Source organism: Agelaius phoeniceus, chromosome 1, assembly GCF_051311805.1.
Source record: "Agelaius phoeniceus isolate bAgePho1 chromosome 1, bAgePho1.hap1, whole genome shotgun sequence".
NCBI classification, from domain to species: domain Eukaryota; kingdom Metazoa; phylum Chordata; class Aves; order Passeriformes; family Icteridae; genus Agelaius; species Agelaius phoeniceus.
Window position 1 is genome coordinate 60,515,080 of NC_135265.1, and position 17,062 is coordinate 60,532,141.

At 35.1% G+C, this 17,062-nt stretch overlaps 1 protein-coding gene across 2 annotated transcripts in view; it reads right to left on the reverse strand.

Annotated features, from left to right (window-relative positions):
• Positions 1–17,062, reverse strand: part of ATP9B (ATPase phospholipid transporting 9B (putative)) — a 151,235-nt gene that overhangs the window by 45,864 nt on the left and 88,309 nt on the right. For both annotated transcript variants that reach the window (XM_077179951.1, XM_054629997.2), the window contains exon 12: positions 340–500. In XM_077179951.1, the coding sequence (XP_077036066.1) occupies positions 340–500 (161 nt within the window). The remainder of the gene's footprint in view (positions 1–339; positions 501–17,062) is intronic.

Consider the following 17,062-nt stretch of genomic DNA (forward strand, 5'->3'; position numbering starts at 1 on the left):
CATTAAAAATAAAATTCCATAACGTGTCTAGCAGTTCATTCATCTGCATGCTTCCTGAAACCACCTTCTCATATACCTTGTATCCTTATTAATACATTTATGCTAGCAAAGGATTAGATATCCTGATTACTCCAGCAAGATGAACATTATACAGAAAAAATACAACAGTATTGTTTTCTGTACAGTGATCCTTCAAGAATCAGCAGATTTGTTGGCACCTTCTCCTACAGCTTCCTGATAAGATCAATTTCCTTTGCAATGAGAAGCAAGTATAAATTTCAAGAAAGCCACATACAGTAAATTTAAGCAACTGTATTTTGCTTTCATTCTCCTACATACCTGATTGGGATGATATAGGAAAACAGGAGGAGGAACCGGAAAAGGTTGCGATACCACGGGCCTACAAATCCTTGCAAAGTGACCATAACAACTGATAGTGCAACTAAAGCCAAAAACAGGGCTTTGGTCAGTTGATTCAGCTCCAGGTCCAGCAAGCCAACCTGGAGGAAGAAAAAGAAATCAAGTTAGTCAGGAGTTTTTCTTAATTTATGCTTCTGCAATGCAAACAGTTAGCATTATTTGCTTTGGTTATTCCTACCTATTAAAAATCCATGCACTTGCAACTATTAACTGAACTTTGATAATTGCATTGATTGTTATTCCAATGCTTGCACACAAAAGATGTTCCCTGGTTTTGTGGCAATAACAATTCCTAGAACCAATATGAACTGCACCAGCCAAGTCTTTTGAATACCTTCAAATCTGACACATCCCTTCTCCATTCCTTGTTCTAGGACAGGAACACAGAAGGGCAAGGAGAAAACATAATTACAGATGAACAAATGAGCAGGGAAAATTTTCTTCTGTCATGCTTGCAGCAAAAATACTGGCACAGGGTATTACCCATTGACTGCTAGAAGATCAAATACCTGTTAGATTCAAGAACCAACAGGCACATGAGACAGAGCCTGTGACTTCTTATTCATGTGACAAGTGCACTGCAACTCGTCACTGTGCTCTCATCCCACTCTGTAAATCTGAACCAATGCCACAAAAACTATTTTTAATTGTATAAAGCTTTCACTTATCCAATATAATAATAAAAACAACAATCAAGTGGAATATCCATTTTCAAACCAATATAGTGAAACAGGGCTTCAACTGCACATGAATAGAAAGGTATTTGATTTAGAAACATTTTAAGTAAAACATTAGGAGAAGCTATCCTTCACCCGCTGTTTCTCATGAAAGAAATTTATTTAAGCTATGTAACTAAGACTCTCGCCATTTCAATAACGTATGATGTAAGCTAAGGTATTTTTACTCCACTTTTTGGGATGGTCTAGTAGTCAGTAAAATATGTGGGAAAATCATGTCAGGAAGAGTTTCCTAGGCCCCATCACAGATGCCCCTTTTATCTCCAAGTCTTGCCAGTAAGAGCAGTAAAACATAACACTTCCTTAGATAACAAACAGGCTGCAAAAAAAGCACTTTAAATATAGTTCTTAAAAATTCCAGCAATCTTGCTTACACATGGGCTGTCCCTTTCCTAGAGAAGCAGGCAGCTGAAGACCACAGCGGCTGATTTATCAGCTGCATTTAAAAAGCAGCACAACGAGGACAAATATCTTGCAATTTCCGCTGCTTCAACTACTACATAGTTTATGCTTGAATTATTGAGAAAAATAGGTTTTTGGATTAAAATGAAGAAAAATGAAGCCAGGGAAGTAGAGCATGTTTCAAAGCCCAGATCTTTTTGCGTTGACAAAGGCAGCCTAAGTTTCAGGCCTCGCTGAGGATCAGATGAAGTCATTATTCATTCAGTCAGGGAAAAAAGACTCAATTACCTCAACCTAAAGATGCTATCAATGAATGCAAAGTGCATATTTTACTCTATTCATCCAAATCCCATTAAAAAGTGAAAGGAATGATTTAATCTGGCCTTCTAGAGTTGGTCTTTTTTTGTAATAAAATAAAGAATCACTGTCTTGCAATATGCATAACTACTACCTCACACTTTTTTTTCCCCTGCATCATGGTAGTGAAAGCCTATCTCTCCCCTCTCTACCCCCCATAAAAAACCCCACCCCAGAAGAGAAATGAATAAAGAGCTTCTTTGGAAAGAATGCCACTTTTAGGACAGAAACATTAAATTTAGTCCACTGCACACTGATATGTAGCTAACTCAAAGCATCAATACCTTTCTAATTGATGAAGACAGATGTGAATTTAAGTTTAGGACCCAAAAAAGTGTGTTTGGAGAGGTATTATGACAATAAAAAAGTCGATGCTGAAAAACTTCTCACACTATAAATCTTTTGCTCAAGAACACTTGATTTGCCACTAATAATGCCATTCTTTTAAATATAGATCATACTATTGGCCATAGTAAATGTTAATGTTTTTCTTTACTATATTAAGTGAAGGCAATTGCAAAATTTTACTTAAGAAGGCACACAAAGAAAGTAAGTTTTAATAGAAATGCATTCTCCATTTCTCAAAAACTAGTTACTCCAATGTACTAAAGGATACTTAATTAGTTTAATTTTGTGCCTTTCCACTTAAACAATTTCTGCAGTCAACTAATGAAACACTGTTGAACTATCCAGATAAATTTCATGTAGAAATTCACTAATATTCTCTAAAATTCATCTGAATATTGGAAAAGTGTATAGACTTCATTTTGACTAGACTGTGATTTTACCAAAGCATTTGTAAAATATGCAGTCTTACAAATGCTATTCCTTTTCTTTGGAAAATAGTAACTAGAATAACTCTGAAAATATTAGAAATAGATGAATTAAGAATTGCAGAAATTTTCCATGTTTATTGCTATTTCCTATATTAGTAAAACAAATTTTCTTCTACTTGTCATAATATTTGTTCTATTTGAAACAACTTAACAAAATTAAACACACCACTGGAAATTTTTATCTCCAAGGGAAAATTTGTACATAATGTCTAAGAAAACCACAATAGTTTTGGAAAAGGGCTGCTCTACGATAATGAAAATGAACACAATAATTGCCTGTATAATTTAAAATGCTACTAATGGCAACAGCCACAAATCCATTTAGCTCCTCTTTAATTTATGCACAGAGTTTTAAAGAGCTAATGGTTCAATAAAGTAATGGCTCATACCATCAATTGTCTACTTGCGTGGTAAAAAGCTGACAAGTTTTTAAAATACTTCATATTTGAATGAGGCAATGATTCAAAGTCTACACTTTACATTCTGGGCCACAAGGTATAATTCATTATCTTATGAGAAAAATCTTAATTTAATTAAAAAGCTGAAAACAACAAGAACTTTTCTGGTTACTGAAATACAATCTGAACAACAATATTGCTGTTCCTGCCCTAGATGCTTAACTTTTAGGAAAGGTTATCTTCTGAAGCTATTATTGTAGCAATAGAACAATTCTTTTAGCACTATGAAATGTATATTACTTTGAAAATGCTAGAATACTGAAATGCAAAATTTGATAATTAAATGTTATAAAATGGCAAAGATTTCTCAAAATAGTCTAGTGCAGCCATTTTTTATTCAATTACAGTTTAAAGTGCATTAGAAATAATTACTCACGAATAGCCTTTAAATGTCCTACTTTAATACTATTGAAGTATTAAGGCACAGTCTTAGGACAGACTTCCCCCTGCAACCAAATTCCTCCACAAAGGTAATTATATTTCAGTAATCAGCCTGGTTCTGCACTGCCAAACACTACATTGACTACAATGAAATTTCATGGTATGCATGTTTGAGAGGGACTTGGGTTTTAATTTGTGCTGTAAACATAAAAATTTTCTTTCCTATTCTTAATACATGCTCTGAAATTAATTTATTAAGCCTTGAATACTAGTATATTATATATGTTTCCATTAGTTGTAGCATACACTTAGAGGTAAAAGGTATGTAACAGTAAATACCTCAAGAGACTAAAATTCAAGTAATACATCTTTCAGCTTCAGGGTAACAAAAACAAGGTTTGCCTAACAAAAATTATTAGTAGCATTCCATCATTTATAAAAAATTATATATATTTTACTGTACAGTCAGCTGCATTTATCCAAACCTCTAAGACTTTCTTCAATAATCTGTTAAACCCTCCCCATAGTCCCTGGAAATAACAGAATACTAATCTGTGTTTAAAGGCTAAAAAAAGTGACACTTCCTTATCTAACTAGCTTAATCTTTGACACTAAATCCACAAAGAGCAACTTTGGAATCTGTAAATGTTTCTTCTTTCTCAAGTCTCCTATGATTCAAAGACTTGGCTGCTCAGCAATCCCAGTAACCACATTAAGATAATATAACTATGAATCAAAACAAGTAAATTCAGGTTTAGGAAGCATCTTGCCTTAATTCCCTCTACTCATGCAATAGTCTCCACAAATATGTTTTTCTACAAACCTGACCTGATTAATGTCAAGCCTACCAAATCTTGCATACAGTATGGTACTCTGTTTAATCAATATCTTCCTCATTCTTTTAATCAGTAGATTCAAAGGTGGGAAAAGCAAAAAAACATAAAAAAATAAGGTGACCATTTAGTAAAAAAAGTCACCTATCCCTGCTTTTTCTGATATCAATTTTCAAACAGTCTCATCACTGGTTTAGCTGCAAGAGCAACAATGAAACCTTGAGAACATTTTCTGAAGCAGTAAAAACCTTTTACAAGTTTGATTAATTTTAGAATTGAGCAATAATGCAGGGGGAGGCCTGGTCTACTTAAGTTCATAAAAATGAAATAAACTTTAATTATTTAGTCCACTCCAGTTGAGTTATGCAGAAGTAATAACCAGAAAATAGTTCATTTGATTCCAGTAAAATTTTCTGTCTTACCTTTGGCAAAAAAATATTCATCCTTCATGCAACTGAACCTTTGTGCAAAGTGAAATATTTGGTATCATGTTAATACTGCAGTTTTATGGAACTGAATTAGGTTATTTCTATACTGCTTGCAACAAATAATTTTAGATATTTAGTGTTAATTGTATCCCCAAAGAAACAAATTACTTCTCTGGATTCTTACATAAATCAGTCTGTCTCCAACGCACAGATATTGAAAACAGCAGAAATTTTAGAACCCAAGAAGAAATACAGTTCTTTGCCCAATGAAACAGAAGCTCAAGTACACTTTTGTAGTGTTTTGATGCATATTTAAAACCAAAGGTTTAACTGCTCTTAAAAGCAGAATACTATTATTATGTTTTGCAATTACCCTTCTGACTTGCCTGGCTTTACTTTAACACTCTATTCATAAATTAATATTTATGTATTTTGAAATAAACTAATCACTTTGGATGCATAATTTCCTTTTGTAAATAGAAATATCTATAATTCTAAAAAAAAAAAAAAAAAAAAAAAAAGAGGACTCACACCATTCTTTCTCTCACTGCCTCATTGCCTCATTTATTCGTCCATTTTATATTGTTGCCTTTTCCAGACTCAACATCATCTGAGGCTGGATACTCAAATTGAAGCTTGAGAGTCCTCTCCGGGATTTTAGAGGTGGAGAGGTGCTTAGCTCTCTCTAGTTGTCTACTGCAATAGAAACTGTAAGTGAGCTATTTCCACAACTGCACTTCGGTAGGGCTCAGTTGTTTGAAGTAAGGCCCTCGTTTTGTCAAATGCTAGTCACAGATTCCATAACCTTCTTAAGAGTGTCTTCTTTTTCAATTGTATCCTGGTTTACCTGAATGCCGACGATTTACTCTTTTTGTAGTAAAAAATACTGTTTCAAATGATCCCAATGAGAGAAACTGAAAATGACTCACTCCTAATATCCTTCTGACCATAAATCTGGCTTTCATTAAGACTTTTGTGGCTTGGTAAACTACAGTACTGTCTGTAAATATTCTTCAATCCGCTGTTTTTTCTTAGAACAAGTCTTTACGTGGTGCAGGGAAGCCAAGACGTGGATATTTGGCTTTGGCTCCGGTTTGCCCGAAGTCGGAAGGGGAGGCTGGGGCGGGCAGCGCTGCCATGCGCGCTTTGGTCAGCAGAGGGCGCCCGCGCCCGCCTGTGCCGCACGGAGCCTCGGCCGCGCTCGGCGGGAGCCGCTCGGAGTGAAGGGCTCGGCTGTAACACTTCGGAGAGAATGACTCGGCTTTGACACCTCAGAGTGTGCGCTCACACTGTTCTGCTTCCTCCCCAGCGAAACGCTACACTTCATACACCTTTATACAGCCACAGTCTGGCACCTTAAGGCAGCAGCAGTCAGATGCCGTGCGACTATATGTTCTCCGACTTTGCTATATATTTGTCACAAACACAAATAATTAAAATGTGTACAGAGCACGTTAAGAGATCGAAAAGGTTAACAGCCCCTTGAATTCTGGTATTCATACAGGGACTGTGCTGTATTACATACTCTCCTCCTATTAAAAGCTACTAGTTGAAAACATTTTCTCAAGACCACCCATCAATTTAGAATAATTGCTTCAGTAATCTAAGATAACTAGTCATACTGGAAACTTCAACCAAAAACCTTCACACAGGGAAACTCTAATTCATCAGGATTTTTTTCAATTAAAAAAAAAAATAGGTACACAGCACAGAAGAAATTTAGTTTTTAAGCACTTGCAATCCTCCTTATATCTGATCAATACTGCTAAGACAAGGAATTCTCAGGGGTGGGGGAAGAGCAGGATTTAAAGGTGCTTGATTTTACACTGCAACATTATCTTCAGATTTATATTGCATATGTACCTTTCACATGTGCTTGTTATACCTTCTTTAAGCTCAGCCATCATCAGCTTCGACTCAAGACTTTTCTACGGATGCTGTCATGTATTCAGGTCTTTCAAGGGTCAGAATACAGAATAAGCAGCTTTACACATTACACACTACTTTAAAACACACTCAATGGAGATAGCATTTCTTCAAATCTGAATTGGTTAAAACACATTATTTACTCTCCCACAGATTAAGATAATTAGCTGTACCAAAATAACTGCAAAATGAGTGCAGAGAAAACTGGTTTCAAAACTTTTATTGTGTAAAATTTGCATATAAATAAATAAATGCAAAAATTTGAGATATATGTAAAAAAAATAAATAGCTCAGTAACAGGAACTACTTCCTTCAAGAAAAAAGAATTACAAAAGGGACCTAACAAATTGACAACAACAGCTAGCTCTTTCATTTGCAATAATGTTGGGAATAGTAACATACCTACACTTCAGACCTGTGGCTGAAGTGTACCTGTCAGATCTGTGGCTGACTGGTCTAAATAACTTTTTCAAATAGAAAACTGCACAAATGTAGTATTTTCACAGCAGGGATTGTATTTGTGGGTTTTAAATATAACATTGTATGTGTAATAATATTTCATAAATGATATGAGAACCTTACAGCTTTTTCAAAGACATCTTTGAAATTGAATACTGGAAAATGGATGCCTACAGAAATCCAAGATTTCTTTACTCCACATTCAAAAGAGGTGTTAGTAACTCATCTCCTCATAGAGTATCTAGATTAAGCTATTAGCAGAGATTATTACATTTTGTAATGAGTTTAATCTCACACAGGGCTGGGGTAAGAGAGGTCAGAGCTAAGGTTATCAAAACACATGTCAATTTTTCCATTAAGAATATAATTAAATAAATGAAGCCAAGAACCCAGAAAGTCTAAGCTTATTTTAAAATTTCACAATTTCATTTCATCTCAAACTAAAAGTAAGCTTAAAAACAGTTGAAAGGATATGTTTTCCTTCCATCTTACTAGTGGTTAAATTCAGAGGTTCATTTTAAAAATTTCTTTCTAGGTAAATTACATACATAAAAGTTAATGAAAGTTGGAAAAAAACTTCAATGAGAAACACTGATATATTAAATTGGTGCTTATGCCCCAAAGTAGATGGAAAGCAGAGCTGCAACCTTTCTTCATGGAAATGTAAATGAAGTAATACAGTAGATACAACACACAGATTATTAAAGTGACTGAGGAAACTTTCAGAAGATGGATTAGCCAATAAATGCAAAAGAATAAATAAAAATTCTTGAATGAAGAATTAAAATTGGCAGTATGCAGTGATTCAGTAATTGGTGGAGCATTTCTACAACCTCTCTCCTCCTCTGATGTGTATACTCCATGTCCATCATTAAACCTGTCTCAGCACAGGTCCAGATACAAACAAAATCATCCAGGTATTCTTGCACAGGAAATCAGGATAAAAAAAATGAATTGCACACATCACAAAGCATCTCAAAGTTTGTTTTGAAGCATTTAAATCAGAATCCTATTCATAAGGAATATTAATGTATATTTACATATAATAATATTCAAGAATAAATGGAAAAATGTGTGAGAAAGGAACTGAGAAAGAGCATTTTGACTGCATCAAACTTTTGTCTCTGCCCCCAGCTATTCCTGAGTATAAAATCCTGTTAGCCTGCAAACTGAGAAGAAATGTTTCAAAAAGCCTGAGATATATATATTGAAAGAAAAACTTGGTTTTATTTTTACTTCAAAATTAAACAGAAGCTTGAAAAATGCTCCATACAGTGGGAAATCAGCCATAGTCTCCTAAAAGATTAAATGTCAGAATATATGGAAAAATGTCCAAGAAAGGGGAGTGACCCTTCTTCAAGTCTGAGTAGAAATACCAAAATAAATCCAGAGCAAATGTCCACAACCATTTAAGGCACATAAAAACCAGATTTTCTCAGTGAAGAATTGTAGATAAGATTTGATGTGCAACTTCTTACTAATATTATGTAAAAACATCAATTTTCAGACTCAAATAAGTAGAAGAAATTATGACCTGAGCTCTAAAATTTCTAGCTCAATTTAAATCCACTGATGTGCTTACAAATAAAACTGTCCTTCTGAAACAAAGAGCAAATTTTTAGATGAAGAATATCAACAAAAAGGTTTTTAGGATGGTTCCTAATTTTTTTTCTTTATACAGTTACATGTTATTCATAATCTATATAATGCCTGTATTACGAGTGCCTCCTATACTAACATAAACACAAAATATGTTTCAAGACCATTAACAAAACATGTTTCTTTGAAATTATTCTTGGGATCATACAAACAAATAAGCTTCTGGAATAATATTTTCCAAAATGTTGTCCAGAAAGATCAGAAGTATTTAATTGCCTTTCTGGTCAGATATACAAAAGAGCTGTAAATATGTACAAATGCATATACATAACACATATTATGATTTTTGTACTTAATTCCAAATCTGTTTTTACCCACAGAGAGATTAATATTTCAAAAATTCTGCTTTCCTAAGGTTTAAGAGCTGAATTTCATTATCAGAATTCAGCAGTCAAGTGGTGTGTGTGTGCGTGCATATATGCAGGATGGTGGTTTTATTAAACAAAGCCTCATCTGAACAACAAAAATTAACTTTATAATATCACTACATTTTCGAGGATTTTTACATAATTAAATTTATCAGCTGAAATAGCTTTATTTCTCTTAAGCAAGCAACAACAACCACAAAAAAATCTTATCATAAAAGTCAACTCCTTCTTTTTGTGTTTATATTCTTCAAGACATTTTATGAACCACTTCATACTTAATGGTTCGCAAGCAATCCCAACAGTTGGGAATTGTGTGAAAAGTTGCACAGATTGACAGATTAAGTGAAAAGGTCTGTATTAATTTTCCAAATAAAGAAATGCACTGAGTGGTATTTCACTATGATTATACTCCAAAGTACCAATTAGAACACATATCAGAAACTAGAGCAAGTTGACACTCTACAATAAAGCAAATAATTTCCAGTTGGAGGGGCAGAAAATGTTAATATGCAATGTTCAAGACTACAAGAATCTTTGTAAAAGGAAGTAGCTAATAAGGTTTAATGATGCATGTCAGGAAGCCACAGTATGTAGGGAAACACAGCTGGCTTCATTTTGTAAACTATTTGATATACACATCTTTCTAGTTCATGATTATCAGCTGTGCAAGTGCCACAGGGGACAGTTTAGCCTTCAGATCAGGATATTCTTCTTGTTCTCTAAATTACAAGTAAAATACATTAATATAATATGGTGCTGTAGGCTAGTGCCCTGACAAAAGCTTATCAGCTTACAAAAAAGATTAAAGAACTCTTCTGTAAGATTCATTTTGAACAATCTCAGCAGAATAAACAGGCTGAAGAATACCGAAATAATAAATATATTTATAATACAAATCTACACACATTTTTGAATGTCAGATTAAACCCTGGAAGTTACTAAAATAAACATGAAATGTCATTTATATTAATTCATACCATTCCATGAGGCATGTACTTCTTTTATTATTAAATTAATATTAATAAAGAAATCATGGGTATTATGGGTAGACTGCAGCTATACAAAGCAGTATGCCTCCTGCTTTACTGCACTCCAAGTTGCTCAGTGACTGCAATATGCAGGTGACAGCAATTAGCAGCAGATGACAGAAGCACTTTGAATTTGTACCAGATGGTAGCTAAGGGTCATTGGAAGCTAGCAGACCTTCCACAAGGAAACTGTTGTGCAGTACAACTATAAAACACTTCAGTACTTAGAAATAAATTATTCAGGTTCTCAAAGAAAATTGGAAGGTCAAAATAGAATATAAAATATAATGCAAGGCATTAAAAGCTCACCTAGTGTTTACAGAATTAAATACATTTAAAAATAAAACAGTGCATACAGAGCATTTCTCAGCCTCACAATGGGGAGAGTCATTACAAAACTAGTAGGAACATCAGCTAATGTATCTGCTAAACAATTCAAACCTGTGTCCCAAAGGAGGGGATACATAAACACACTTCTTCTTCAGTGCATGAATAAGATACTGACTGAATACATGCTTCAATGCAAGAGGAAAAAAAGGCCAGGGGAAGATTCATACGTGGAATACAACACTTAAATGAATGCCCCTCCACACTTCTGCTGTGCCCTCAAATGTACTGTTTCACAGCTCAAACACAATTAGGTGAATCTCATTTGCAAAAATTAATTCCTACAACCTCCAAATTTATAAATACACACAAATTTGCTTTGATTTTTTTAGCTGCAAATCAAGAGTGAGATCCCCTTAGACGGAGCACAGTGCTGCACCAGGCACTGCAAGCCATGGAAAGATAAATTGATTTGAGCACAAAGGATTAAGTAATGAAACAGCAATAGCTGAAACAAAACCCCAAAAGTGAGAATAAGAGGTGGACATAGAGCCAGAGAACCTTTGGGAATTTCGAAAATATGTATAGATAAGGTCAATGAAATGGCTACTCAGCTGCTTATGGGGGAATTTCTTCTTGTGCTTAAAACTGTTAAAAAATCAACAATGCATTCACAAGTTGGAGCCAACAACTTGATAGCAAAGCAGATGAAAGATACATGAGTTTTGATAAAAGTAGCTTTAAAAGGAAGGTGACAGGGCTGGATAGGCTAAGGAAGAAGGAACCCATAGAAAGATGCAGGTAAGAGCTGAAGAGGTGAACCAGGATCATCATCTTTTATCATCACAATATGAGTGCACACTAACCAAGACAGCATTTTTCAAGGTAAAAAAATTGAGACAGATTATTTGATAATCTCATCTGACCAAAGACTTAAACTTTCTTCTTCACAAATATACTACCTTGTGCAAAGAGAAGAAAGAAAGAAAGAGAGGGAGGGAGGGAGGGAGAGAGAGAGAGAGAGAGAGGGAGGGAGAGAGGGAGGGAGGGAGGGAGGGAGAGAAAGAAAAGAAAAGAAAGAAAAGAAAGAAAAGAAAGAAAAGAAAGAAAAGAAAGAAAAGAAAGAAAAGAAAGAAAAGAAAGAAAAGAAAGAAAAGAAAGAAAAGAAAGAAAAGAAAGAAAAGAAAGAAAGAAGTAGGTGGAACTAGTAAAAGTATTAGACCAGAATAATAGGGTGGAGAAGCAGAACAAGGCAAGGGGGAAGGTAGCTAAAAGAAAGATATATTGAATACAAAGCACTGGTGCTGGCTGAATATCTTCCAGAGACCATACATATAGTAGGGAATCACAACTAACTGCATCAAAAAAAGGTTTTCAACAGTTCTTTCAAAAACCCAAAATAAACAACTGTCCAAGCACTGTCAAACTTAGACTAGAAAAAGAGCTCTATGTGATAGGCAAAACAAACAAACAAACAAACAAACAACACAAAAAAAAACCCAACAAAAAAAAGCCTATCCCTCAAACCCAGTAGGCAGCAGTAAGAATCTTATTTTCTTTCTTGAGCCGAGTCACAAGTCATCTATCTTTGCTTTTACAAAAGAAAACATTTGAGTGGATTCCTTGGAGACTATGAGATTAAGAAAAGATTCCACAATGTCTCAAAATCATAAAAGAAATGAAACTGAATGCTGTTTTGTATAAACACTATTTTGGGATACATTCCAAAAGATATGATGGGAAGGAAATGAGCTTTAAGAATATGAAGAGCAATCCAGTCTTTACAAACTAATCCACAATCTAAACCACATTATTTTCATCTGGTACAAGCTGGAATGCTGATTTTAATGCTCAATGTATCCACAGGCTTGCTCTCTGAACTGAGGTAAAAAAGAAGGGCAAAGACTGTATTTGTTAAGATTATGACAAGCTTGTTACTTCAAGTGTCAAACACAACTCAGTAAATTATCTTAGTTATGATCACTTTATGTTCAGCCTACACCAAAACAAATAGTATGTTATGATATGGAGAGAACTTTCCCTCTAGATATCCATCATTGTAAACTAAGATTTCAGGTCATGTGAATCATGATGGTTTCTAAGCCTCCACTAATTAGAGAAATACATGAGACTTCAGTTGCATGAATTACTGAGTCACATAAAAACCTCAAAAGATTTCTTTTTATACTTGCTCTACACAAAGAGAAGGCTATCCAATAATAACAGTAAATAATAATTCATGCTTGCAAGCATCCAAATAGAAGTTTTGAAATTGGATGAGCATCTGTTCTCAGAATGCTCTACAAGTCTTAAACATCCTAGTTTCTGACATTTGAGACATCCTTCTTTCATAATAATTGTAAAAAATATTAATCAATATACTTTCAACTTACCCATCACTAAAAATAATAACTCTATCATTTCTTATAGAGTTTCTTTCCATATTAGAAAAAATTAAGCCCAGAAAAATATGAAAATAATTGCAGAAGTAATGAAAATTGTGCAAAAGACATTATATAGGCTTTTCCTAATAACAGCTAGAGTTCATAAGGACCTTAGGCACACCTGACTTTTTACACAGTTGCAGCATCAAGTTTTTGGAACTATATATCAAAGAAATGTGTTTGCATGCATCTTAACTAAGGAAAAAATAATTCCAAAAATAAGGTTTCAGATTTCCTATAAAATACACACAATAAAGAAAAAAACAACAACAACAAAAAAGTGCTGACTGTGGTACAATTGTTCTTATTAACAAACACCAAGTCCACAGAACATAACCCTAATGTAGGGTTAGGCACAGCAGCCTCCTTCCACAACATCAGTATTTTAGTTGCCACCACTTTGGCTTGCTCACAGCCAGCAAGGCCTTGCAGGCAGAGCCTTCTGAAAATGGTGCAGTCCTAAGCCATGGGATGAGGTTCCAAGTACTCTCTGAGAGGCCATGCCCTTTGCCCCTACCCTCATCTCCCAGCAGCTGCATTTTGCCAAGGGCATGCTTAAATTCTGATTGGCAACAAAGCCAAAATGCAAAGGCATTTTGGAGCAATGCAAAGGTAAAAGCAAACTCCCTCAGCTGATTAGCAGCAGTGGAGGCAGCAGCTGAGAGGAAATAGCCATCAGGGTCTGCCTCTTTGAGAGCTTACTGGGATATTCCACACAAGCCAAATGTGCAGGGAATCTCCCTTTTGCACTGTCTCCTGTAGAATGACAACATTTCAAATGATTTCTTTATTTTACCATAAATCATTAATTTTAGCTTAGATTGTCCCAGGTAAAATACATGTAATTTCTGGTGAATAAGCTAAATAGCATGCTGTTGCTATTCCATAACTTGATCCTTTTAAAGAATTGTTCTGACAATTTTGTGAGGTTAATCTATTTTAATAGATTTATAGAGTACTTCAGAAATGGTGTACTCCACCACTGATCCTTCCTTAAACACCAGTGTGAAATGACACTGAACTACTGAGACAAATTCTAACCTACATGTGTTCTAAAAATACTAAGATAACAAAACCCAAGCAACTTTTTCATGGGAGTCTCCAAAATGGGAAGAGAGATATCACAGAACATCAAGTAACATTCTTGATGAGAATCGCCAGAATTTAGGACTCCAAATTAGACATGGTTTGTGACTTGCCATTAACATTCTGGCATATATCAATTTTTGTCCTTCTACAGCTTTGCAATAGGGAATAAATTTACCACTGTAGGAATTTTACAGCTGCGAATAAATTATATGGCTTTGCAAAATCAGTGCTAGAGTTTGGCATGAACTCTAAAATACACAGTAAACTCATGAGTATACCCAGAGTACAGTGAGAATTCTCTCCCACTACTGAAGGGCCGTTGCCTCACTTGTTCTGTATATTGTTGTATAGCACTGAGTTTGTTTAGAACTAAACTCTGTAAACAAAAAGTGGCACCAACTTAAAAAGGACAGTGATTCAACATCCACGTCCCAAGCAGCAGCACCTTAACACAGCACAGCCAAGCTCTTCAGCCTGGTCCTTGAGCAGCATTCTGAGTGCCTCAGGCACCACACAGCAACACAGTGTACCACGCAACTTACATGCAGCCAGAAAAGACCTATCACGTGCCTGGTATAGCAATTGCATGATATGTTTACTTGTTGGTTTCAGAACAAATAAGAAATTAGGGCATAGGTTATTCTGTAACTTTAACTTGTGAATTGATAGCAGGCCACATCATGGAACAACTTCTTTAGCTTAGGGATACAACAGCAAAGTAGATAAGCAAGTGATGATCTAATTATTTTAAGATGCCAAAGAAAATACATGAGGATCAACTTTAACGCTACAGTCATCACATACATACAAACCCATATATATCGTGTGTACACAAACCCAAAATTAGTGGATTTTGAAACCTAAGAGTACTGTAAAACATTCAGCTAGGTTGGATGAGAAAAGAAGTTGAATACCCTAAACTGACCACTCTCAGCCCCTGTTTCTTTTGTGGCTCTTCTGCTTTCCCCCACCCCACCTCCTTTATCTCTGTGCCTCAGTTTCCCATTTGCAGTATTACCATTTTATTTCTTTAGAGGAGAACAATGTAAAGAAGAAGAGAATAAAAATATATACACCATTACTTGAAAAGCATTGCTAATGGGGATAAAAAGTGCCCCACCAAGTCTCTGAAAAGAAGCAGCATGATATAAATAAAATTCATGACTGTATAAAACACCCCAGCTCAAGAGACTACATTAAGTGATTTTTGTCCACATACACACTCAATGAAGTCAGTCAAGACTTCCAGTCTAATTGTTTTCTTATTGTCTTAAAATCATGGTATAAATCTAGCATTCTTCCAGTTTTCTAAATATCAAAGAAAATTGAAAACCTCAGCTCCTTTAAGTGGAATTATGCTTTTTCCATACTAGTCATCTAAGGATTGAAATTCCCACTTGACACTCTTGCTATTTCAGTTAATGGTGTTAAAGATAATTATAGTAGGTAGGTGTTCTCTCTGTCTCAGAGTAAAGGACACACAAATTTTGTCTTTGGTTTGCTAAAACACTGCTGCCTGCTTCCAAGCATCAACATTCCTACATTCTAATTTTGGAACAACAAAGGTGCCTCCTCTGCCATTTAGCCCTTTCTTTCCAAACTTTAAAAAAAAAGTACCTTTTGTCTTCCTCCTTACCCAACACAGTTCCATCCCCTCCTGCTGAGGGACACCAGGCTCTTGAAGATGCTACTCTCCTTCCTTTGCTCAGAGATGAAAGCACATGGAGAGAAAAGCATCAACAACACTACATGATATGTATCTCTCTGTGGCCTGATCCCACAAATTCTCCTGTACACCAAGAAAATGATTCTCATACTTCATGGGAAGCTGGTAGTTAAGCACTTCCTTGGACAGAAGCTCTGTGTCAAGGGGACAAGCTAAGCATGTCACCTACATATTACCTGTAGGTGACAGCTTTCTCAGTTTTATCCAATACAAAGAGAAGTTTTTAGGAGGATTAACTACCGCAGACTATTCTCCAATAAAAAGTGCTGCATAAATATTTTTCTTATAAATCCCTAACATTTGCCATGAAGAGCCATGTAACAGTTTCCACTGTTCTACTCTAACCCTGACCCTTCAGACATACAGCCAGAGAAAGCCATTCTTCTCAAACTGACTATGAACATAAAATTATCAATTTAGTAAAAAAAAAAATATGCAAGTGAAATTACTGGGCTCTTGCTCAACAATGTAGCAGCAGGATAAAGTGAATGCCCTTATGAAGCTCAGAACAGAAATGCAAATTGGACTTAGAAATGTCAGCCTTTGGGGTAGAAGAGTAAGGGTAACAAGATGTTGGACAACCTAATTTATTGCTGTTCAAGAAAATGTGTCAAGGCAGAAGAAGCATATATTTTGAATATTGAAATAGCTATGCTGAAGTGGCATCAGTTTCTGGGACAACATGAATCTGCCACATGAAGCCATTCTATTTCAGTCCAAATAAAGAATTGGAGGGAGGGGTATCCTTTTTTTTAGCAAATATTTTTCAAAAATCATCCTCATAAAAGATGGAGAATGAGCATAGATAAAAGCATTTTAAACACAGAGAAGTAAATTTGGTCACAAAAAACCAGAAAGAGATGTTTGGGAGGAGAGAAAGAATGAGAGACTGAGAGAGAGAGAGAGAGCAGCAAAGTGATTTTACCACAGTTTACCAGAATAACAAGGCCATTTTCAAATAACCAAGGGAATATATACACACAAAAAGAAAAAAAACCAACCACCCTTTTGAGATTTTCATATGTTTAAAAAAACAAATCAAAACAGCAAACAAGCAACAAAAGCAGGAACTACAAGAGTAGTTAGCTTTCAGGCTAGTTAAGAATTAGGGTAAAAACAATATTACTACTTTGATGAACATTAAATGTTTACTATGAAGTTTTACTTCTGAAGTTAAAATTTAA